General features: G+C 34.3%; 1 protein-coding gene across 2 annotated transcripts in view; it reads left to right on the top strand.

Annotated features, from left to right (window-relative positions):
• Epha3 (EPH receptor A3) overlaps nucleotides 1-23,456 on the top strand; it is a 297,859-nt gene extending 274,403 nt beyond the window's left edge. For both annotated transcript variants that reach the window (XM_076943064.1, XM_034515244.2), the window contains exons 14-17: nucleotides 1,484-1,633; nucleotides 3,309-3,502; nucleotides 16,809-16,964; nucleotides 21,975-23,456. In XM_076943064.1, the coding sequence (XP_076799179.1) occupies nucleotides 1,484-1,633; nucleotides 3,309-3,502; nucleotides 16,809-16,964; nucleotides 21,975-22,080 (606 nt within the window). In that variant the 3' untranslated portion in view covers nucleotides 22,081-23,456. The remainder of the gene's footprint in view (nucleotides 1-1,483; nucleotides 1,634-3,308; nucleotides 3,503-16,808; nucleotides 16,965-21,974) is intronic.
• Nucleotides 23,457-25,342: the final 1,886 nt, after the last annotated feature.

The following is a 25,342-nucleotide window of genomic DNA, read 5'->3' as shown; positions in this document are numbered from 1 at the left end:
CATTAACTTAGGAGAATAGGAGTCAATGAAGATAAACAAGCTTTTCTCGGATGCCTGATCTCTTGCCAAGGCAAAGAATCTAAATATAAGCAACAATTCTGTGTGGTCGGCACAGACCTACGTGTGCTATGCTCATAACCTTCGCTTTTATTACATATCCAGCTTTCACGGGCTTGTGATTTCAAATTATAGTTTGGGAACACTCCATTTTGTTTTATTTATGACGGTGGACATTTTACTAGCTCATTATACCAGCACTACATCTTTGTACTGGTAGTGAACAAGAAGAGTTTGAGTCTACACGGCTGGAATTGAACAATTTGTGATGAAATACTCATTTTTTTTCTCCCTCTTAATTCCAAAGTTGTTTTTATTGGATTTAATCCTCTTCTGCAGTTTATGTTTTCAATTAGATATATTCAATGCCAGTTTCTTCTGTGTTCATTTAAAGCCACAGTGACTTGATACTGACTCACACGGAGAAGGGGGAAATTAAAAACTTTGTAAGTCTGGTTTAGTTGGCAATGACAGCAAAATTGCCAAATTTGAGTGGGGCTTTATAGTCATTAATGAGCTTGACATTATTCCCTCATCTAAAGCATTTATGTGATGTTAATGGTGTGCTCACTAGTCTCCTACATGGAACGAGTTGAATGAGATGAAAGGACTGAGGGCTCACACATCACTCTGTTAGGATCATCTTTTAGGATACAAACCACTGCCTGATGGCTGAAATTTTCAGTAATAACAAGCCTCCATCATATTATTTTTTCTGAACTAAAATTTCTTGGTCAATCTTTTGAAAATCTTTTAATGCCAAGGGGTTGCCCCCAAGTTGTAGATACCATGGCACTATGACTATATAATATGCCATAGCTGATTTTTTTAAATAAGTTATCATTTGAGCAATTTATAATTTTGCATTTTAATGATTTCAGTGTTCTGATATTTTAGGGATAAATTTTGTCCTAAAGATATGTTTTCTAACAATGGATTAGAAAATACCCACTGAACCCTACTACCACTCTCTGTTGAAGTATTTGCTGCTGATAACTTCTAGGAGAAGAGCAGTTACTATCTTTAGCTGTGTATAAAATAAGTTGCCCACCAGGCTTCTGTGCATAGTTACAAACCCATGTTCACAAACATCACCTTTGCTAAACTCTAAGAATCTCAAAAAAAAAAAGGGGGGGGGGAGGATATGGATGTTTGAGAAGGTACAGGGTGAAGGAAGATCAGTAGAATTGGGAAGATATGAGAAAGTAGGAGATTCCACAGCTCACTTTATCCATATATGAAATTGTCAAAAAAGGATTCAATTAAGTAAATAATAAATTAATTACAAATTAAATGTGAAAAATTGAACATTAAGGTAGTTTTAGCATAAGCCTATATTCTCCTTCAGAGCAGGTACCCTGAAAAATTGTCTGATTTCAGAGTGTATTATGTACTTATTCATTGTACATGATTTTTATATCCAAAGGGAGGAAAGATACCAATAAGGTGGACATCACCAGAAGCAATTGCCTACCGCAAGTTCACATCAGCCAGCGATGTATGGAGTTATGGGATTGTTCTCTGGGAAGTGATGTCTTACGGAGAAAGGCCATATTGGGAGATGTCCAATCAGGATGTAAGTGTATGTTTTTAGTTTATGAGTTATGAGTTGAGATTAAAACTTCAAGCTGTGCAAGGAAGTGGAGCATAATGAAGCCAGGTGGCGCCTACTTGGTGACATCGGAGCTGAATACTTAGCTATTCCCACATCTTGCAAGGGTAGTAATTGAGTTGTTTTTACAGCTTTACTTATTTCTCTCAAGCAGGAATTTAAAAATGTAACAAAAGGAATATTTTCAAACAAGAATGCAATAAAATAATGTGTGTGTGTGTCTGTGTGTCTGTGTGTGTCTGTGTGTGCATGTATGCCTCATAGAATATTTAAGTATTTCTTCCAAAAATTGGTTTCTACTTAACATTAATAAGAGGATGTCTGGCATCCTTTCTTGACTATGATTTTACAACTGTTCCAGTATTTTTCTTAATTAATTTTAGTATTTCACAAAGACAATATGTAATAATCTGTATCATGTTGTTTCTTATAATGTATGAGGCTTCCCACATAATTTTAATCACAAAAAAATGAAGAGTCGGGCTTGAGGAAACAATCGTTAACATTTTGTTATAACTACAGTATGAAATTTAAATAATTGTGTTTGCATTTGTTACATGTTGCTACTAATAGTAAAAAAAAGATATTATTAGCACATGGGATTACCATATTTCTTTATGCTTACCAGAGATTTTAAGCAAGAACCCAATATAAAAGAAGGCAATATGATATGTTACTGGTCAATTCCAAGTCATAATTTATGAGACTGCATTTACTATATTTTGATATATAGATATTTTTATACTTCCACAAATTAACTTAATGTCTTTAGATAGAATAAATGTAGAAAGATGACACTAAGTTTTCTACATACTTTCTCCAAACTCATGTTTTAGCAAAGTATCTACAAGCGTAGTGCCTGGGCCATCATCATTAGCATGGCCTAGGAACTTGTTAGGGATAAAAATTCTCAGGATTTTTTTTTTCCCATATGGATGATTCAGAAACTCAGTAAATAAGAGGAAAGAGCTTTATACATTAAGAACTCTTCCAGATGTTTCTGACTTACAGTAAACTTTTAAAATTAGTGGTCCATGCATTTTAAAACAATGATGCACTGCCCATAGGAGTTTACCAAAGACAGTTCGAAAAGTTCTCTATTATGGTATGGCTGAAATTTGCATTCCGTTCTCTTTTACATGAATCAATACATGATTTTTTATAACAATCTGTATACTCTTTCTCTCTCTCTCTCTCTCTCTCTCTCTCTCTCTCTCTCTCTCTCTCTCTCTCTCTCTCTCTCTGGTCTTTTGCAACAGGGATCCTCTGTGTAGCTCAGGAGGCCAAGCTGGCCTCAAATTCACAGAGATTCATCTGCCTCTGCCTCCAAAATGCTGAAATTAAAGGTCTATGCCACCACTGCCCTGATCAAAATAATCATATTTTAATAGCAATAATTTTTCCTCTCCTGTAGAACTTTTATTTTTACTTTGATTTGCAAAAGATAAACACACACTACATTCTCTCACTTAACCTTTATATAATATTTTCAGGCATTTATAATTTGTTATGAATATACATGCAGCTATTATCTTCTTGGGTAATTTAAAACATTATTTAAAATATTCCTATCAGCGTGAATGGGAAAGTCCATTGAGTCTCATGTCTTTCTTTCCCGGAAACGCTGCTTCTCTCATAGGTAATTAAAGCCGTGGATGAGGGCTATCGCCTGCCACCTCCCATGGACTGCCCAGCTGCCTTATATCAGTTGATGCTGGACTGCTGGCAGAAAGACAGGAACAACAGACCCAAGTTCGAGCAGATCGTCAGCATTCTGGACAAGCTCATCCGGAATCCAGGCAGTCTGAAGATCATCACCAGCGCGGCTGCAAGGTGACACGTTGCATTTGCATACTTGCACTCCCTTCACAATGCATGCTTCCTGCTGCCTCTTGATCCATGTTCTCAGAAATTGTAGTTCTCAGAATTGGAGAAACTACTTTGCCTGCCTTTCCTTAACTTGGGGAAGAATTCTCACGTCACAGTAGAATAATAATGAATATATTAATATGATTCTTGGCTAGAAGTGTCTTTATCTTCCGAGCTTATGTCTGGAAAATAGGAAAGCTAGACACATAGCTTATTTTACTCCCCATTGTTTAAGGAAAGGGAGTGGGTGATTTATTTGCTTAAAACTATCTTCCAATAGTTGAGCCCAGTCTGATGGTGTGTGCCTGTAAATTCAGCATTCCTGAGGTGGAGGAATCCAAGGACATTCTCAGACAGATAGTGAGATCAAGACATCCTGAGTTATAGGAGGCCCTTAAAACACACACACATGCACATACACAAGCACACACGCGCACAAATACATGTGCATGCACTCACAAGCACACATGAACACACAAAAACATACAAAAAAGATCAGGCAGCTGGTGAGGGTGTTCCTAGTGCGTGTGTGTGAGATGTGTGTATCTCTATGTGTGTGTGTGTGTGTGTGTGTGTGTGTGTGTGTGTATGTGTGTGTGTGTATTTATAGATCATAAGAGGCTTGATTAATTATGAGGTGTGACCAAATGTTTATGTGAATATTTGATGTAATACTTTAAGAAATATAAAATAATGTTCTTAAACCTAAAATAAAGAAAATATTAAGGTTTAAGATACAAGCACAAATTACAGCATTAAAAAAAATAAGGCCAAGGGGGATATGGATATATATATATATATATATATGCTAATCGTTATATATATATATATATATCCATCGTGATATATATATATATCCATCATGAGATTATATATATATATATATATATATATATATATATATATAACGATTAGCATGACTAAACTAAATAAGGCTTCTCTATGTTAGATATTTAACATTCAGATCAGTAATTAACTTTACAATGAAGTATCCTAAGATCTTTCTAGGCCTATATTCTTATTATATAATTTATTTTCTGCAGTCATCATAATGTGCATTGTCTACACTGCTTTTTTTAATCTTACAATGCAAGCGTTTGTTTATTTTTTTTGAAGACTCTCTTTCTGAACACTGATTCAGAGTAAATTCTATTTTTTCTTTTTGTGTTAGAAATGTTTTGTATTTCACTTGTGAGTTCACAAACAGATCTTTATTTACTGTGAATTATTTTACTTAAAATAACACCCTCTATATTAATCCACATTGTCATATATATATATATATATATATATATATATATATAATAAGAACATGCATGAAATATACTTTTAATCATTTAATGCTGTCATTTTGGGTATTTTACATAATTTGGCTATTCATTCAAAATTTGTAGTAGTTGGCAACATTTTAACTTCACTTTAAAGAAATTTTAACTTATATGAATCTACATACATACCAACAATATTTTTTATCCACCTCATAAACAACCCTTAATGTCTATCACATTTTTAATTATACCCATCCTTCCAGAAGTAAGACAATCTTATATCAGTTTTGACTTGCATGTTTCAATGATAAGTGAATGTTTTCACATGTCAACCATGACTTCTTTCAGATCTCTCTGCATAAGACACCTGTACAAGTCTCTTATCTGTGCTTTATTATTTGTGGGGTGTTTGTTGTATCCTTTTGAGTTGTATGACTTTCTTTTAAGCTGTGGACAGTAATCTACTGTTGTATGCATGGTCTTTATGAATGTATTATCTATAACATTCTGTGGTTTCTTTTTCATATCAATGAATGATTTCTCTGCTGTATAGAAAGTTTTAGTTTGCTGTAGTAATACTTGCATTCTTTTTACTTGTTTCCTTTGCTTTGATGACCATATTCAAAAGTTATTTCCAAGACTGATGTAGTAATTTTTTTAAATTTTATTTAATCTCTCTTGACATTCCAGATTTTATCCCCCTCCCAGTCAACACTCTGACTGTTCCAAATCCCATACCTTCTTCCCCCATCTCCATGTATTTAATCTATATTTTAAGAAAATATGATATGTATTTCTGAGTTCAGGTCTTATAGTACAGTTCTTAATCCTTTTAAGTATACAAAACATACATGATAAAGATTTGTATAATTTTTCTTTTAACAAAAGGTAAATCTATATTAAGCTTTTAATGTCATTACATGAGAATAATGGTTTATTAGTTTCACATAACATTTAGGAGTCACTACAGTAGAATTTATTGACTACCTTTAGATAAAATTTACCATAACTTATTCTATAAAGATCCGTCTCTGTCCCAAACTTCACAGGGAGAGAGATAATGCAGACTCTGGAAATGCACCTGACAGTTTAACAACTGGCTGGATTACAGACCTGTCCTAGGCAGGGCATATGGTCCTCATTTTACACCTTGAAACCATTTCTTTTGATCTTTGCTCAGTAGTAACTCTAGCAGGGAAAACAACTTTTCAACTCTCTCTTCTCATACGAAGGCATTTAAACCTTCCACTGTATGATCTTATCAATATGAAACTAAATGATGCTATAGGATCTATGGTATTTAACCTCAATTTTGTGGATGAAAATAGTCTTACATCAGATCACAGAAGGTCAGGATACACACAAGTAGCCAACATTTTACATACGTTCTAAACTGATTATTTCTACATGTGACATTTTTCTACTATAAGATTAACTACCTGAATAATTTCTAAAGATTTAGTCATAAAACATTTAATTCTTGGAAAATGTGGATTTTTTTATAAAGTGCCATTGGCTTTCATTTATTAAATATAAAGTCAGGGGAATTATATGCTTATTTATTTTTATAATGACATTTATCTTAGGAGACCAGATCATACAAGTCATTATCTACCATCTTACTGCCACAAAAAGATTTCAATATTTTTTTCCTTAGATAAAATTTTGTTTGACAGTCATTATGGTATTATTTCAAAACAAATTGACTCATTTCTTCCATTAATTTTCAAACAGTGTCCTTAATGTATTGTTGATTGAATATTCTTAGGTGTTTATGTACTTGAGATATTTTGGGCAGCACAATGAAATTTATTGACACCTGCTCTTACCTTTCATTGGTTCTAGTCATTTCTAGAGGAAGTGTCCCCCTGACCATCATGAGCAAATGCTTCTCCCTTTTTTCTACCTCATGCCTGTGTCTCTTCTGTATATATCTATTCTTTTCATTTACATGTAACCTTTTCCATTAATATATACCATGACATCATTTCTCACCTTTCATTGTGAGAAGCATCTCCATTGGAATTGACAAAATGTAATGTATCTGATTCTGAGTCTTTATGCAAGAATGCTAGAATCTGGATATTTGATAAAAAGTTTGGTGACCTTTTTTCTCAACAGGTGAACATTAGATGCTGCATTCAGTATTGCCTAGATTGGCAGATATTTTGCATTACTGCATCTCTACTTTTCCATCATTCCTCAAACCACAACTTTCCCAGCACTTGCTTCAAGATATCATCATGGTTTTTCCTGAAACACACATCTTTCTCTCTTCCCATTAGCCAGATTTCTTCTACTGCTATACTAGTTGAGTTGAGGTAAATAGACTCATCAGTACCCTCTCATCTGCCCAGTGGTGTTTAGGACTAACCTCCAGCATGCCTTCTTTACCTCATATGCTCCTTCAAACTAACACACTGTACTGACTGTCCAACTAAGCTTCTCTTTTCTGTTTTTTTTCCCTTTACAGGCACCTAGACACATCATACTCATAATTACCTTATACAAACAAATATAATGTTTAACAAGTTGTTTATAACCAATTCGGTGTTCTCTTCATAACTCAGAATTGCCAGACTCTTTTGAGGGATTCAAAAGGCCTTACTTTCCCCAGTGACCCTTTTCATTCATTCACTAATGTTTTGTGGGCAAATAGAAGCCCTACCTTCTGTGCAATAGAAATGATGAGGCTTCTGAAAACTGAGGAAGACAGATATTACTGATCCTATTGACAATTATGCTACATATTATGTACAATATGCTGTATATAGTACAGACAGTAGGATGAAATAAATATATAGCTATGTGGAAAATAAAGTTGTTGAAAATTAATCATCTGAAGAGATTGTATTTGAGTAACTAGCACTTATAGTCAAGTCTTTCTCTCCAGAACACACAGTCAGTCTCTCTCTCTCTCTCTCTCTCTCTCTCTCTCTCTCTCTCTCTCTCTCTCCCTCTCTCCTATATGCACATGATCAGTAAGCTGAAGATGTCTTAAGATGTGAAAAAATATAGAGGTGTGAGCAGGTGAATGGGAGAGAAGGAAATTTGATGTTCTGTCATAGCCTCAAGATGCAAACAGAAGCCAGAGCACTTAAGGCTATGAGGCCATCATGAAGCCTTTGGCATTCATTTTCAAGTGCATAAGGAATCCATTAAAGCATCTGAAGTAAAGAAGTTACATGATTTGATTTACATAGCTGTTTTCTGAAGGGAAAGCAAATGTGAGGCGGAAGAGGCCATTTTTACCTTGATGGTTGAGCACTTTCACTTTAAAAACTTCCCAGCCTCAGAGATTCTTCCAGTTCCTTCAGCACACTAAGAAGAAGCCTGCTGTCCTCTGTTACAGGTTTTTTTTTTTTTTTTTTTTTTTTTTTTTTTTTTTTTTTTATCTTTCTGTCCTTAAGGAATTAGCTAATGTATCCTGAATTTATTGCAAGAGTTTTCGGGTTACATGATTAAAATCCAATACCATTTTTTATTTTTTTGCAAAATGCAGTATGATATTTTTAGTATTGTCTTCATTCTGGAGTTTTTGGTAAATTCTTTAAAACTATTACTTCATTTGAATTGACTCTAAACAGAATCTTTCTATTATGTGTGTGTTTGTTCTTGCTCAGGGTCCATAACTAAAGTAGACTATAAAGCAGATGGTCAGGATTCTCCAGAACCAAGCTCTCTTTAGACATCACAAGGAGTAGTCAAATGAGATGTTGTATTAAGTTTTATAGTATACTTCATTTCAAGTAACCGATTTATTTCCTTAAAAATATAGCAAGTGAGAAAAGACATATATGATCTTAATGTGCTATATAATCTTAGTTAAAAAGCAATTTCATGTAACATTATGATAAATCCCATGGTAATTATATAGATAGCATATGCAACCTCAAATCCCAGTTTACATTTGAGTATGAAAAAAAAAAGATGTTCAGAAGCTCTACATGACTCACAGAACATGTACATACTGAAGGAGAATGCAGGAGTATTCAGGAGTCATGAAGGGATGTCACTTTAATTTTAATTTTGCTATTCTCTAAAAGTTGGACATAAGAAATTAATTTATATTGTATATAAAATTTTATAAACAAATGACAGCATTAAACTTTATAGACTGAGTAACTCTGTAGAGATAAACAAAACATATAAAACCACAGTGGATGAATTCAATTTCGTGACATATAACAGTTCTACTGTAATATAGGATTTTTAAAAGTAGTATAAAATTACAAGTAAAGACCTTAAGAAATTATTCTGAGTCATAATAAATATTAAATATTATGCATAGAAAGATGAATTATCATCTCTGTGAAAAAGGCATGCAATAGTGTAGTGGCAGCCATACCTTAGAAAGACTAGAAGCAAATAAAGCCAAAATAAGGATGTAGAAAAAAATTTTAATGTCTACCAAACAAGGCTTAAGGTAGGATACAGAAATGGAATAGTATAGCAACCAGTAACAAATGAAATGTGCAGAGTGATGGAACATATTAACTAGTACTTTGGGTTTTACATTTAGAGGGCTGTGAGCCCTGTACTCTCCTTGACAGAGAGGAAGAGGGAAGAGTGAGATGGATAGGTAAGGCACAGGCAAATGAGCATTCATCACACAGTGAAACTGAGTGTCCTAAGAAGCTGAAAGTCCCTAACAGCACAGAAGGGAACATGAAAGCTAAGCCTTATTTAGAGTACTGTTTATATAGTTACAGAGTAGCATCCATTGTATATTTAGTAGAAAAATCTCAAACTTATTGACTGTGGTATTTATCACCAATATATCCTTTTTTCAGTTTTCTAATAAAATTTAATTTCTAGCAAAGTGCTCATGCTATGAATTACCATGAGATCCTACAGAGGGGATATGTGGTTTTAATAGATTGACAGTAAGCTACGCTATTTCCAACATGCAAGTCTAATTTTCAGAGACTTCTATGTTACTATGCTGTCCAAATATCATGGGGAAGTCTCTAAATGCTGCAGTTAGAATCTGCAAGTAACCAGGTTAAATTCTACAAGTGCCAACATATTCACTAAAATGGTCAAAGGCTTCTGTTGAATATTCCTTCATTTGGTGGCACCTGGGAAATTTTTAGGCTGCTTATATGAGGGTTATGTAGTCACTTAATAACTCAAGACTACAAACAAAAGAGACATATACATCCACGAATATCAAAGCTCATAACTGCTTGTAGTCACTCCCACCCAAAAAGAAAAGTCCCTGGAGACCTTTGGGACATATTACAGTAAAATAAAGAACAAAGGAATGAAGGATTGTTAAATAGTGGGCAAAACGTTGTAATAAGAGTCATAAAACTGAGGAAGCAAAATGAATTGGACTTCAGAAATGGATGACTGCTGGGTTTATTTTCCTGGAACTACTTTGGTTCATTTTTTAGAGCATTGTTTTTTCAATCTGTCTGTCTAGACCCCTTTGGGAATTACATATCAAATATCCTGCAAATCAGATAGTTACATTATAATTTATAATAGTAGCAAACTTACAGTTATGAAGTAGCAACAAAATAATTTAATGTTGAGGGTCACTACAACACGAGGACCTGTTTTGTATTAAAGGGTTGTAGCATTAGGAAGGTTGTAACAGAACTGTTTTAGATTGACGAATCTGAAATCATAGCAGGCCTACAAATATCTACATGGTGAGTACAGAAATTGTGAAGAGATACCATTGAGAAATTTAGAAGAAAAACACAATTACAATGTATATCTATGGTAGGGAAGCATGAAGCCCTTCTCTTAAAGATTCAGACATATTTTAAGCCCTTCTAGAAACCTGCCTGAAATGAGACCTACTTGAGATTAACATGCATTTAAAACAAAAACAAAACAAAAATGAAGTTTAAAAATAAGATTTAGCAATATCTTTGTTAAAAGGTTTTTGATGGAAAGGCTGTGAAGGATCATTGCAAAAGACCAGGGACAGGGATTCGAGATTGGTCATCATACCCATCTGTGGTTTTGTATACAGGCTCTCAGTGGTTCTCACCTGCCTAATCCTTTAAGACAGTTCCTTATGTTGTACTGACTCTCAACTATAACATTATTTTTATTTCTATTTCATAACTGTAGTTTTACTATTGTTATGAATTATAATGTAAATATCTGATATGCAACCCTTGTGAAAGGGTCATTTGACCCGAAACATGTCACAACCCACAGAGACTGAGAACCACTGTGAGTAGTTTATCTACTGAATCATCTTCCTAGCCCTAAAAGCTACATTTTTGATAATATTATAATTGATTCATGGAATCCAAATCATTGACATAAAGAATTTTAAGATGCATTAAAATAACTAGGCTGAAGTTGCAAAGTCAATGTAAATAATTTTGTGGCAAAAAATACTGAAAAATTCTAATTAATATATGTTTAATGAGGTACTGAAGACCAACTAATGTAGAGTTAATTGAAATCATTGTATTGATTGCTTTCCAATGCATTTATCACTGTGGAAGGATCATGTTAATAAATTTACAGAAGAAATGCGATCAAAAGCAAACCACTCCTCATTTCCCTGTTAATGGCTATAAACCAGTGCTATTTTAAAATACTTATGTCTGAGTACATAAAACAGTATGTTTTCAGGGTTGCTGATTTTTTGACAAATACTTTGTATTTCAAGATAAAGTTGACAACCAAAAACCAATTCTGCCTGTATTCCACTAAATGACTTTGACCTCGAATTCTGAACTGACAGGATGATTTTGCTCTCTGACAAATATTATAAAGAACACTTTACAGGGAAACAGATATGCTACATACCCAGGTGATTTCTTCCCCATATTAAGAATCTTAAAGGCAAGGTAACTAATTTTACTATAGGGAGGGATCAAAGTAGACAAAAGCTACAATTGCTGAAGTCTCTCTTAAGAACTAACCTTAAAGAGCTTTAAGGAACACAGTGGCTTTCTTCTCCTCGATGTTTCATTTGATTAGCAGTTCTCATTGGGAAACAAAGTAATACTTATTTTACATACAATTTTGAATGAATATAAATAGTGTTTTTTTCATTGCCAATGGAAAGTTAATAGATTTAATAGTAGATAGACTTTGAATTTTAGAGATAAAAAAGATCAAAGCTAATACTGGTCTACACACCAATAAATTGACAAATATAACTTTCCTTCTTGAATATAGTGAACAGGCATCAAACTGAAAGTTAAAAACCAAACTATAAAAATAACTGGAAACTATAAAGGAAAATGATATTAATCTTTTGGCTTTAAGGAATGGCATAACTATTCCCAATAAATAAAATAAAAAATATATATATATATTTTACAGCACACATCTTTAATATCAGTGATCTCTCATAGATGCCATGACACTCATTGCTTCAAGAAATATATATTATTTATAAAGTTGAGGTATGAAAATAATGCCATTTGTAAAGCAGAGTCCAGAAAAGAATAAAGTATTACTCAATCCTACTGAATCCAGGACAGTATTGACATGAGCTGACTATTAGGAGACATTCTTGGGCTTGGCAGTTGTTAGCTAACAGTTGTTCCCTACTACCTGGTGCTAATTGGTCTGTAAGCACTGGCAGCTAAAATAGGAGTTGATGGGAAGAAAAATATGTGTACCTCTTTAACACAAGGGTATGAAAGCCCATAAAAGAATAATTCACAAACCCAAATACAAGGAGGGAGCAAGCAGGGGAGGAAAGTTATTTTTTGCTTCCCCTGAGCAAACATGTAATTTCCATGATTTCTTTTTAATGACTGCGGTCTGTGGCCAGTAGGCACTGATTTATGAAAAGCTGTAAAAGATCAGGTGGAACTCCGTAGGACATCGTTTTCAGCTGCATGGATTGAAACCTATCTAATTTGTCTAGTAAAAGTGTGAGCTCACGGTGCACATCACCCCGCCTATAAATTTCCCCTTCAGACCCTGTGTCTGGGGCTAAGTCTAAAAAAAACCCTCCTGCCTGCAGCTGCTCAGAAAACCGGATTCCCTTGGTGCACATGAAGAGACATCACAGGCTCTTCACAGTGAGAGACAAATTCCTATCCATTGATAAACTCTCCAGATGTCCTCTCTGAGGAGGAAAGGAACCAATTTTTATTTGAAATCCCTAGAGAAATCCTGGAAGTGGAAAAATGATACTTTGCAGGACTGGTTATTCTGAGGTCACAGGCATCAAAATAGGTTCCGTTTTCTCTATCTCTCTCTCTCTCTCTCTCTCTCTCTCTCTCTCTCTCTCTCTCTCTCTCTCTCTCTCTCTCTCTCCTTTTTTTCTTCCTTTTCTCGTCCTAGTCCTCCTCCTTTTTTGATCTTGGTTGTACTTTGATGCAAATCATAAACAGAAAAACTCAGCTGGGGTCACTCTAATCCCTAATCCACAAGTCCTGTGTCCTGTCCTGTTCTATTTCAATTTGTTTACACTCATTTTCTCCAGCTTCTTCTTGATTCTGTCCAAAGTGCTGAGTTTAAAAATACAAACCTTCCTCAGCTGAAAAAAAAAAATGTTTCCCATTTTGCTATTAGACACAGTTCATAAATATCCTGAATAAATGGCCTGGGGTTTGATTCTTCATACCCACAAACCCATAAATAAAAAACTATTACTATTCATGAAACTAAGAGCCAACATGAGTTCTGTGCAATGGCTACTGGAGACATGAAAACTGTCTGGTCTGTGTATGTTCATAACTGCTGGTGCTTTTCTATCCCTCACATCCAAGCATACTTTTCTATCTCATTGTCGTGTATCTCAGCCTCACTTCATTTTTCTTATAAAGCTTTCTCATACTTGATTTAATGCTTTACTTTGCAGTTTATATGTGAGAAAGATTACTTGTCCAAAAAATTCCATTGTTCAGCTATGCTGTCTAAAGGCAAAAATAAAGGCTGAATGAAATGTATTATTATCATATTTTCTTTAAATTAGTTTTATATTTGAAAGTTTTAGTCGGATTATTTGAATATATCCACATAAATAATATTAAAATTTTACATCCATTTATAGGTTTCTCATGTGTTCTACCTAATAGCTAGGTCTGAAATTTTTTCCTGAAATCTCTGTCTCTGGAAAACTGAGACGGTTCAACAGGTAAAGGAGCTTGATGACAGGACTGGAAAACTGAGTTTGATCATCACTACCCACATAAAGATAGATGCAGTCAACTTATACTACACTGCTGTCCTCTGATGGCCACATGTGCATTGTGGCTGTGGCACAAGCATCTTCAACATGTTTACACACACACACACACACACACACAGACACACAGACACACACACACACACACACACACACACACACACACGGGGCGGGGGGAAGAGAAAGAGAGAGAGAGAAACAAAGAGACAGAGAAACGGAGAGACAGAAAGACAGAGGATGAATGAAAATTTTAAAACCTTAACTTGACACTTTGCATATTTTTTTGTTTGTTAAGGAATGTTCTTGTAGGTTTATATGTCAAGGGGACTGCCAACAGTGGTAAATAAAACTTTCCAGTTAAAAGTGCATTTGAGATGTAGAGTTTACACATTTATGAATTTTCCTCAAAGTTATTTTCTTATTCACAGCAAGAGTGTTTCTCATATGGCCTACATGATAGCTTTCCTTCATGAGACAGTGTAGAGCTCCATAGCATCTGAGTGTGTGAGTGCTTTCAGTTACTCAATATGATTTCACTATGATCAATGATAGCTAAACTTACTTCAAAAATTAAGAAGGAAGCATGCTAAATATTCTTAAGTTATCTTGGAGTCCCCTCGATCCACAAGTTGAGTTCCCATATTTCTAAATGTTTAGCTTTAACACTCAAAATTATATATTAATTATATATTAGAAGAATGTTTTTAAAAGTACAAAATATTTAAAAGTTTAAAACTGACATTAATGGATATTTCATGCTGCAGCATAAATCTAGGAGGCTAGGAACTTGCTCTACAGTGAACACCTTTTACCTTAGGGCTCTTTAAAATACACTTAACAGTCTTAAGGGATAAAGATTAAATCCAATGCCAACCTCAAAAAAATATGAAAGATTTTGAACAATAACTCTTATGAGGTTAAAAATTCAAAATGCATAGTCACAATTATAAAAATTATATGGTAGATGCGGGTTTAATGCAAACAACACTTTGCTCAGTAATGAGATCAGCAATGACATGAGGCAGAATAGCACATCCATTTACAAGGGTTGTGTGGGACCTTATAATGAGCTTGCAAAAGTTAGTGAGTATTCTAATAACACTTGTAGTAACAGTCATTTTATAGGGCTCTTGCACCATCATATACATAATACTAACTGTGCCTAAAGTTATAGCGTCTCAACATGGTAATTCATAGTATCATACCAATCCAATCATTTCACAAAACTTGAAATTAATGAACCATTTGATTTTTCAAATTTTAAACATGTAAACAAGATCTACAAAGTATGCAACCTATGTCAAGCTAATAGCAAACCTCTACAATTCTGAGGCAACATTGTTCTGACTATACCTATGCATGTATCTATCAGCTATGGAAAAGCTATCTTACTTCCATCACATAAATCCCATTTTACAGATAAGGAAAAGAGAAAACACTCCAGAAAACATAGGTAGCATATGTTAGACACTGGATTCCTTCCTTTCCCTGCACAACTTGTATAGATCAGAGGTCATGCAACACCCTATGATCACAAATCCATTAAGCAAACCAAAGACAAAAACAAATTTGATTGAAACAATTCTTTGACCAAATGGAGTAGCATAGCAGGGAAGACCATTAGGTCTCCTGTAGGTTGTATCGAAATCTCTTCTCTGTCTCTTTTGCCTCAGAGAAAGAAGATTGTAACTTAATTTCTTTTAGTGTTGGCTTCTTTGTCTATTATAAAGCATACACCATCTGTGCCTAACTGATGTTGTAAAGGTTACGTCTTGTTGCCTGTGTAATGAGCTTAACATAGGGCCTGGAACAATATAATTGTTCGTAAGTTTTACATTTAATCCACAAATAAGGCCTTTGTAACCTCTTTGATTTTAAGTTCCCTCGTGAAAAAGGAAAAAGAATATAAGTGTGAAATAAAACATTCTTGCGAGTCAAAGGACAGTTAAAGAAAAGGGACCCTAAAAGCTGAAGGGAGAGGGGAGAAAAACACCAAACAAATAAAATTACCCCCACTCTAAGACAGTTTACTCTTATCTTTGATTCTTTGGGTATTGAAATAGAGTTTCTTCATTTTCTTCATTTCAGCTTTGGAAGTTTCCTTCAACAAATCTGGCTTACATTCCTACATGTATAAATAGACTCCATAAACCAACCCTAAATGTTTTTTCTAATTAATTCTGATGAATGCTGGCAATATAACTCACAGTCTACTTCTATGTCTGTATGTCTCGGATGATATGTATATACACATACACACAACTGTGTGTGTAATAGCTGTTTGGTATTTTTCAATAGAGAATAGTTTCATATATTATTATCCATCTGCTATTTTTCATACTTTTTAAATTTTTACTTTTTAAATGACATTGGTAGTGTTATAAAAATTTGTGTTGATTTCAACTCTGGCTGTGAGTGTGTCATATATTTCAAATTATTCATTACCCAGCAAATTGATGCAATTTCTACAAACAACCGTTCGTTTGGAAAGGATTTAATGTAGAAATAAATTTCATGGCTAAATATTTACTATGTCATGCCTGCTATAACGGTATCTAGATCATACTACTTTGCTAATAAATTAAATGTTAAAAAGATAACTGGTATTTTTATATATTTTGATGACAACGTTTTGACGATTTAAAAAGCAGGGAAGAGCAAAAAAAAAAAGAGATCACTTAAGCAAGATGATTACCATCTCCTTCCAAGGAGCCAGCTTGAACAGATGAAGACTTCATGGCAGATCAATTCCTCAAATAAACAGGAACACCACATGCAGTCTGGAGGTTCCTGCTGATGGTGGTGTCAAATTTTGACACTTGGCCACACCAAAAACTCCTAATTTCTACCCTTTAGTTGTTTTCTTTTCTTACAGGCCATCAAACCTTCTTCTGGACCAAAGCAATGTCGATATCGCTACCTTCCACACAACCGGTGATTGGCTTAATGGCATGAGGACAGCACACTGTAAGGAAATCTTCACAGGCGTGGAGTACAGCTCCTGTGACACCATCGCCAAGATCTCCACAGAGTAAGAAGCATACTGGGGAGAAAACAGAGGGCTGTCGATGTCCTTCTGATTATATTCATCTTTTATTAATAGGTTATAGATACCTGATTATACCTGTTTAAGATTCATGAGTTATAATATCTGCTTTTATTCTCCAAGTAATGTCCAGTGTAACAACAGAGCAGAGCGTGGGAGTCCTTTGCTCCACACACACATTGACATTTATTGAGCTATCTTCTCATGGAAGGAAATGCCTGCAGGATAGGGACTTCCTAGATAGCAGGATGTCCTGGTTAGATGCTTAAATACAAGCCTCTAGTAGAAAACATTAACAAGTATAATGTATATTCTTATGTATGTGGTTTCCTGTTTTTTTTATAACAAAAGTTTTGCATCTATCAATTGAAAATTGAGCAGTGGATGAATGATCTACTAGCGAGAGTAAAATGTCAAAATTCAAAAGCAGTTTCACAACTGCTGAATATCTATCATCTATCTAAAATATCATCATATATTATTAGAGTGTTTACTCACTGAATAAAAGCATGCAGAAGAGTGAAGTTACCAATAAGTGTTAAACAATACTTTTCTGTTTTCTTTAAAAGGCTCATAGTTTAGGAAGATATAATATGCACTGTGTTGTTAGTCTTAACTAAATGTACCATGCCATGGTTCATAGGGATCACTCCCAGAAGAATTTTATTTGAGAAAATCTTTGATAATAGGAAAGAAATTTTATTGAGAGCCAAGTGAGAACTAGAGATATAGTTCAGTTGGTAGGGTATATTTAGTCTCCAGAACCATATAAAATGGGTGTGGCGGTACATACATTTAATACTAGCACTTAGAAAGGAGACAGGGGATTAGAAGTTCAAGATCATCCTTATCTATCTACACAGACATTGTGAGACAAGCATAGCCTACACGAAACCCTGTTCCTAAAAGTGAAACAAAATAAGAAACAGATCATAAGATATATGGTCCCGGTGAAAATGATAATTTTTTCTTACCCTCAAAGTATGGTGACTAGAAACTGGAAAGCAAAGAGCAGGTGGTAATGTTCTTCATCTCTCTGTAAATGAGGCTCAATTTATTTCGCTTGGTACTATGACTGTGTCCTTTTCTCATGTTCTTAACAATATCCATATCTATCTATATCTGTATCTATATCTATATCTATCTATATCATCTATATATTTCTCTGAGAACACAAACACACTCTTAACCCTGTCTCAAAAAACAAAAGCAAAAAAAAAAAAATCCACACAGACACACACATACAGATGAATGCACACACAACTCTTCAACTCTGCTGTTCTATCCCACAACTAATCATGGAGCATAGCTTTCTTAACTATTAGAGATACAAGAAATAATTTACTTCCATTTGGACATTAGACCCTCAATAGCCACATGCCTGCCCTTTCTTATCAATTCTGTTCAAAGGAAATAGGGCAAGAGATCACCCACTGGATTCTAGAGGCCTTCATCCAAATGTAAGATTTGAGACTGTCTTAAAGAAAGATGTTTGTGTTGGGCAGCTATACCTCAAGCTGAACAAATTACTTGTCAGTTTTTCTGTCCTTGATCTTTGCTATGTTGAATGTAACTGTTTGTCATTTCCATGTTCATTTAAGTCTTACCCTCTGTAACTGAGGTATTTAAAAGTTACTGCATTTAGAAAGGCTTTGAATGTTACCCTGACAGTCGTTTCAACAATTTCACTGTGGGGAGCTGCATGTTAGATCTCCAAATGAGGAGTCCATTGTGTAATTAATGAATGCATAAGTGTACAACAAATAATTTGTATAATTTGGCTAATAGTGTTGTGATAAGAAACATCTAAGATCACAAAAGGACTTGTGAATGTCTTTATTGCCATTTGAGAGGATATCTTGTTCTCAGAAAGTAAACTTACTTTAGTCCATCTAAAACATACAGACAGTCCTGTTTAAAGTGGAAGACTATGTTTACTGAATGGATTTCTTATCCAATCAACAGTACATTGAGTTTCTGTGCTGGTAGTTTTGATCAGACTCAGTTACAGGATATAGTTGAACACTCAATTCTTTTCCTTTGAACATTTTTATACATTCTTATTTTAGTAACATAAACATTTACTGTTATGATATACAAGACACCTGCTTTAGAGCATAGAAGCATTACAGAGAATAACCACAGCATTGAATGTTTCCACTGTATTGTCATATTTTAAAGGCAAAATTATGCAGATGTTTTTTTCATAATGCATAATGACATACTAAATTGAAATATGAGACATAACACTTTTAATACGATTAACTGCTATGTTGTAATATAAATAAGTCACCCATTAGTAGCTGTGAATGGATTAACAAAAGTATTTGTTCAAAATAGGTAAGCCAAAAGTGCCTTCTAATTAAAAATTAGTAGTTATTTTTGTCAACATTAATGCAGTGAACAATATATGCATTGGCTGGTAGAACATAGGAGTTTTAGGCATTACTAAATAGATTTCTCTAGGAATATGTTTGAGAACAGCATCGAAACAAATGTAACAAGGCATGTCCCAAGATATTTTTCAGACTTTTGGGAGTCCTCCTCCTCCTTCCTCCTCCCTCCTCCTTCCTCTTCCTCCTCCTCATTCCTCTTCCTCCTCCTCCTCCTCCTCTTCCCCTCCTCCTCTTCTCCCTCCTCCTTCCCCTCCTCCTCCTCTCGCTCCCCCTTCCCCTCCTCCTCTCCCTCCCCCTTCCCCTCCTCCTCCTCTCCTCCTGTTCCTTCTTCTCTTCCTCTTCCTTCTCCTCCTTCTCTTACTTCTTCTTTTCCTCTTGCTCTTCCTCCTTCTCTTCTTTTCTCCTCTTCCTCCTTTCCTTCCTCCTATTTCTTCTTTAATACAAGGTCTCTATATATAACCCTGACTGTCCTGGAACCCACTATGTACTTGCTTGAAGTCAATGAGGTCCATCTGCCTCTTCTTCCTTGGTGCTGGGGATAAAGACATGCATATGTTTCTTTCTGTAGTAAATATAGAGCCTCTGGTAAAAAGTACCCACTGCTAAGGGTACTGTCTGTTCACAAGGGTCAGATTAAACTAGAATCCCTGTCCATATCAAATTTACCTGGTTGAAAGTCAAGGAGAGACAAGACTATGAAGAAAATAAATCAGAAAGAAAAGCAGGCATAATTGATAATAATAAAAAATGAGGTAAGAAATGAAAAAGAAGCAGGAAGTTCTCAATAGAAGGGAATATTTGAGTGGGGACTAGGACCATATACATATCAGTACATTATTTTAAAAAGAAATTCATGAAATATACATACTTAGCTATTTTTATTTAAAATAAAGTTATTTTCTTGAAACACTTATTTTCACTACAAATTTCTAAGCTTAAACTACTTTACACTTAATAAAGATATATCTTCTTTCACTTATGAATGACTATTCAAAAATAAATGCTAATACAACAGCAACCAGTGCTGTGTGTCATGAAATTGGGAAGAACAGAGGAAGGTCAAGATGTGTTGCTCTTGTCCTGGTATTGACTGAAACATTCAGATGATAAAGAAAGTACATTAGTTTTATCAAAGGAGTCAGCAGTGTTTTCCCTTCAATGTCTGCCTTCTAATAGAAAGGAGTATACAGTAGACAAATATACTCACACATGGTCTCAGCATAGTCAGATTTAGTATAGTTATTCTATGACCCCAGGAAAGGTGTCCCAAGAGAAACTAAGTAGAAGACTTCTATGTCAAAACATCTGAGTACAAGAAAACAAGTAATTATAACCATAGACTTTTAACTACCTGAAGTCAAAATAACCCCTGAGGTCAATCTGATTCAAGGTAATATCAAAAGATTTTTTAAAAACTGTGTTAAAAATCTGTAAACAGTTAGGTTAATAAAAAAAATGTTTAGTTGATCTGTTATGACAGATTTCCACACAGTTGTCACCTTCAATAGCAGAGTATATTTTGAAGGCAAGAATGAGAAATCAAGGCATTTGTAAACTTGCTCAGGAATCTTTTTTAAAAAGAAGTCCTGCTTCTTGTAGTTTCTGGTACATCATAGGATTTTGAATAACAGTATAATTCAATCCTTGAATTCCTTTGTATATTTTCTTTTTTCCCATGTCACTCTGTATTCTTTTTTGTCTATTGTAAAGAATTGCACACTATATTTACCATCCATCATTAATGCTTCTCTATTTCTTTAATCCCTGCCCCAGTTATATTTCTCAAAAGCCCTAATTTTAAATAAAGACATAATGTTAAGTTTTGGGTTGACAAAACTCTGAGAAGCATATTTATCCCACTGTAACATTTATATTCTTATACAATACAGGAATCAAATACCCCAAGTATAACAACAGATCATTATCAGAAAATTGGAAATCAGATATCAAGCATAAGATATATAATTGTATAGTTGAGTTTATTTGAAAACTTAAAATTTCCTCTTCTTACACTACTCAGAACACCATGATTCTTTTTTTTTTTTTTTTTGCTGCAGACAGCAGTAGTTTATTGTTTTAGTCCAAACACATTCAAAATGGAAACTCATAAAGAATACTTTCCACCTGAAACAATTAAACTAGATTCTACCAGCATATAATGCTTAACACATTACAAAATAAAGGTGGTAATCCACTTCCTTCTATACCTACTAAAACCAAGATGGTAAAGCCAATTTGGTTGCGATAGTGTCATAAGGATAGAATATTACCATCAAAATAAAATAAAAATCAGCAAATAACAGTAATGGTAGATGAGTAATTTTTTGTATTTCACTGAAAAGGGGACAAAATGTTAAAAAGTCCACAGTACTGCAGGTGAACAGTCACCATGTAAACTTCTCCATGTCATGTTTTAATGTTGTGATATATAAAGGCTGAAGCTGAATGGCTCTTAGCTCCAATTATCTGATACACTTAACATCTGTCTTTTGTTGCCAGAACAGTATATATGGGTTACAGGGCAATTATCTTGGATTGGAAATATATATGCTTGGAACACCGTGATTCTTACCAGTTATTTTTCTCTTGTGTTTTACAGTGACATGAAAAAGGTTGGTGTTACTGTGGTTGGGCCACAGAAGAAGATTGTCAGCACGATTAAAGCCCTAGAAACACAATCTAAGAATGGTCCAGTTCCAGTGTAAATTACTGGAAGGAAGTGAGAAATGGGAAGATGCAGCAGCATCCTGCAGACAGACAGAAATGATAGATGCTGCTGAAAGCTCCAAGTCTGATAAGACACTCAGTTATAAGTCCAAATGCCTTAAAATGGAATTGAAAATCTCTTTATTTTTTTCCCCTATCATTTTACAGATGGGTGGGTGGGCACGTTTTGTTTTGTATTTGTTTTTTAAATGTTAATTGATGGGGTTAATTAAAATTCTTCAGTAAAAAGTGGAAGAACTAGTGTAGAGCCATTGATCATTAACTATCATGGAAGTAAACTAGAAAAATGGACCTGAAGGCTTTGTTGTGAATGGCCACAGGGGAAAAGACTTGTGATATTTTTATACACAGAAAAAAATCTGTAACAGGTATTTTGTTTCTTTAAAAGCAAGCAAAATAGAGGCATTTATACCTCAAACTATCTCGTCATATTTACTACCTTATCACTTTAGTGTTCTCTTTATCTGTTTGAAGCATATAGAGATGAAGTTGGTAGTTGTTTTAAATACTATACATTTTAATTGTTACCTTTCTGAAGTATACCATGTAAAAACATGTCTTAATTTGGGGGGAAGTGCATATTTATTTTCTTTTGGATTTTTTTTATTGTTTTATATTTATGCCTTGATGATTTAATTTGGTTTTTGTTACAGCCAAGTGCCAAATGCTATTGCAAATTGTCAGCAGTAGGAAACATGTTTAACTAGACCCAGAGAAAGATACGTTCTTTTCTAAAATTGTTGAACAATCTACTTATCTGTACCAACAAAATGAAATGATTTCCCTGTCACCGAATCACTCGCAGTCTGAATATACCATTCATTTTTGTCTCTTCATTTTTCAATAACTGTATGCTCCTAATTACTGGCTTGTATGTAATAGATTTTTACCCCGATGGCATACCTTTCCTATTCTGGTGCTTCGAGGACATCAACTCCTTTCATTCATGAAAGAAGCTTGTTAGAACTCCTTAGATTTGCAAACTGGAAAGATCCAAATGGGGTTAAATGGGTATGGTGATTGACAGCAGCCTGTAGGTAAATGCATGAGCCAAAAAAAAAGAGAAAAACTTCTAGTTTTGAAAAGCCTTTTAATATTATTGCTTAAATGTGTAGAGAATGATGATAACTAAGCTACTCATCTGCATCACTGGGGTGTAGGTCAATTAATTACATAGTTTCATCATCACTATCAGGTATAACTATCATTAAGTCTTCCACTTCAATGTACCTATTGTGATTTAGGTGCATGATTAGAAGCCCTGAACTTCTAAACATATTATTGAGCATAACATTTTTGAAGTAGCAACTAATCTAACCAAAATTTCATGTCAGCAGACAATGGAAAAATGAGATGTCTCAATATGGGGATGTAGACTTGTTGTTCCTGAAAGGTCAATTGTAAGCATGTTCTTTAATATTAAGTAGGATGTCCCTAATGGGCATCCAGATGACCATACATGCTGAAGCAATATTTTTGGTTCTGGATTTTCTTGCTGATAGTATCATTCCATAGGATCAAGGAATGCATGTGTCAGAGAATAAGATGGTTTCAACAGTGCTACACGAAATATGTCTTTATGCAAAATGGGACACTAAAGAAATCCAGCTTCCAATCATAGATGGAAGTTTCCAAATATAATCTGTTGTAGGTTTATTTAGTATCCTAGAGCTTAGGTGAGGTCTTTCAGATGTGAAATTGTTTCTCAAATTTTGGCAATCCTCCTTATAAGCCAATCATGCTACTAGAATTTGTATTGAACTTCTAAGAGGGTGAATATTTTAGAAATGAACTAATGAAACTAATATTAAATTTTGTATCTCCTGAAAGCAGCTAGAAAAGACTCTAATCAAGTAATTTACAATTTGTAACGTTAAAATATCAAAATTCAAATGTGGCATCTGAACCAATTCGCCTATAACAGCATTCCCTCTCTTGGGCAATATTCTGAACACCCTCAACAAAAATGAATTTTAAAATAACTAGATATTGAAAATCATTGAATCTGTTACATTTATTTTGGCTGAGAATTTTTTTTTCGTTTGAAAGTAGAGGATGATGAAACAGTATATTGCTTCTCATTTGTCAGTATTTTTCTATCTTACATTTATAAATTTCCTTTGCATAACCCCTTCCCTGTACATATGTAAACATAACAGTGTACAATTCTGGACTGGGGAGTAGAGGTACTAGAATGCTTATGGCCATCTCTTTGTACAGGAACTACATTGCCTTCCCATATCAATGAGGCTACCACTCCCTTGCCACGTTATGTACCATATTATCTGATTTGTATCTTAAGTTTGATTTATAGATATTATTTATTTCTCGCAACACACCCAGTCTATGCTGTACTAAGTATCTATCAAGCCATGTATAAATATGATGTGATTGGCAGTATGTGTTTACTTTAAACTTGCATTTTTGAAACATGGTTCATTTAGTTTATGTTGCACAATGTAGATGGCCTCTTACTAATGTAAAATGATTTCTAGTGGCAACATTTATATTTTTATAATAAACATAATGAAAATATTTTTACAGATCGGAATACAGAAGTGGTCTTTGATGTTTTATTTATATGTGAAATGTATGTAAATTTATACAGGGAATTCAGGAAACATTATCTATGTCATTAAGAATGTGCTGTTGGTTTCATTGTCCTTTTTATAATGGACCAAAACCCATTTAATGTTCCAATCTTAGTAGTAGAAAGTTGGGGAAATTCATCAGTAATTCCAGTCTTCATAGAAAACAAATATAATAATATTAGTTCTCTTGATTATGAATCTAATTCACACACACACACACACACACACACACACTCACACATGCACACTTAAAGAGAAGCGTGAAATTCGTATGCTCTCACATCATTCAACAGATTTGGCAGAGGTGGAACAAAAGATAACAAAAGATCAAGTCACATGATCAGCTGTAACTCTTTCATTATGTCTTCTTCCCTTCAACACATTTCTACTGTTAAGTTCATTTGACGCTATATGTTCGTACAAGTAGAAAATACTACTCTAGTTAGTTTTAATATAAGGCAATAGCATGATTTTCATGAAATTATCATTGTTCCTTAATTATCTGAACAGACATGCTAAAGCTTTGCCTTAGATCTCAATGGAATATATTACTCAGATTGGAAAATACTCAGACTTGTGCTTATCCTGGGCATAGTGATGTGGTTATAAAGAAACTATACTCTTTAGAGAAGTTAGACATTTCAGGACG

This window comes from Arvicanthis niloticus, chromosome 12 (genome assembly GCF_011762505.2).
Source record: "Arvicanthis niloticus isolate mArvNil1 chromosome 12, mArvNil1.pat.X, whole genome shotgun sequence".
Taxonomy (NCBI): Eukaryota; Metazoa; Chordata; class Mammalia; order Rodentia; family Muridae; genus Arvicanthis; species Arvicanthis niloticus.
The sequence above is the reverse complement of the archived record's forward strand: the minus strand, read 5'-3'. Positions and strand labels throughout refer to the sequence as shown.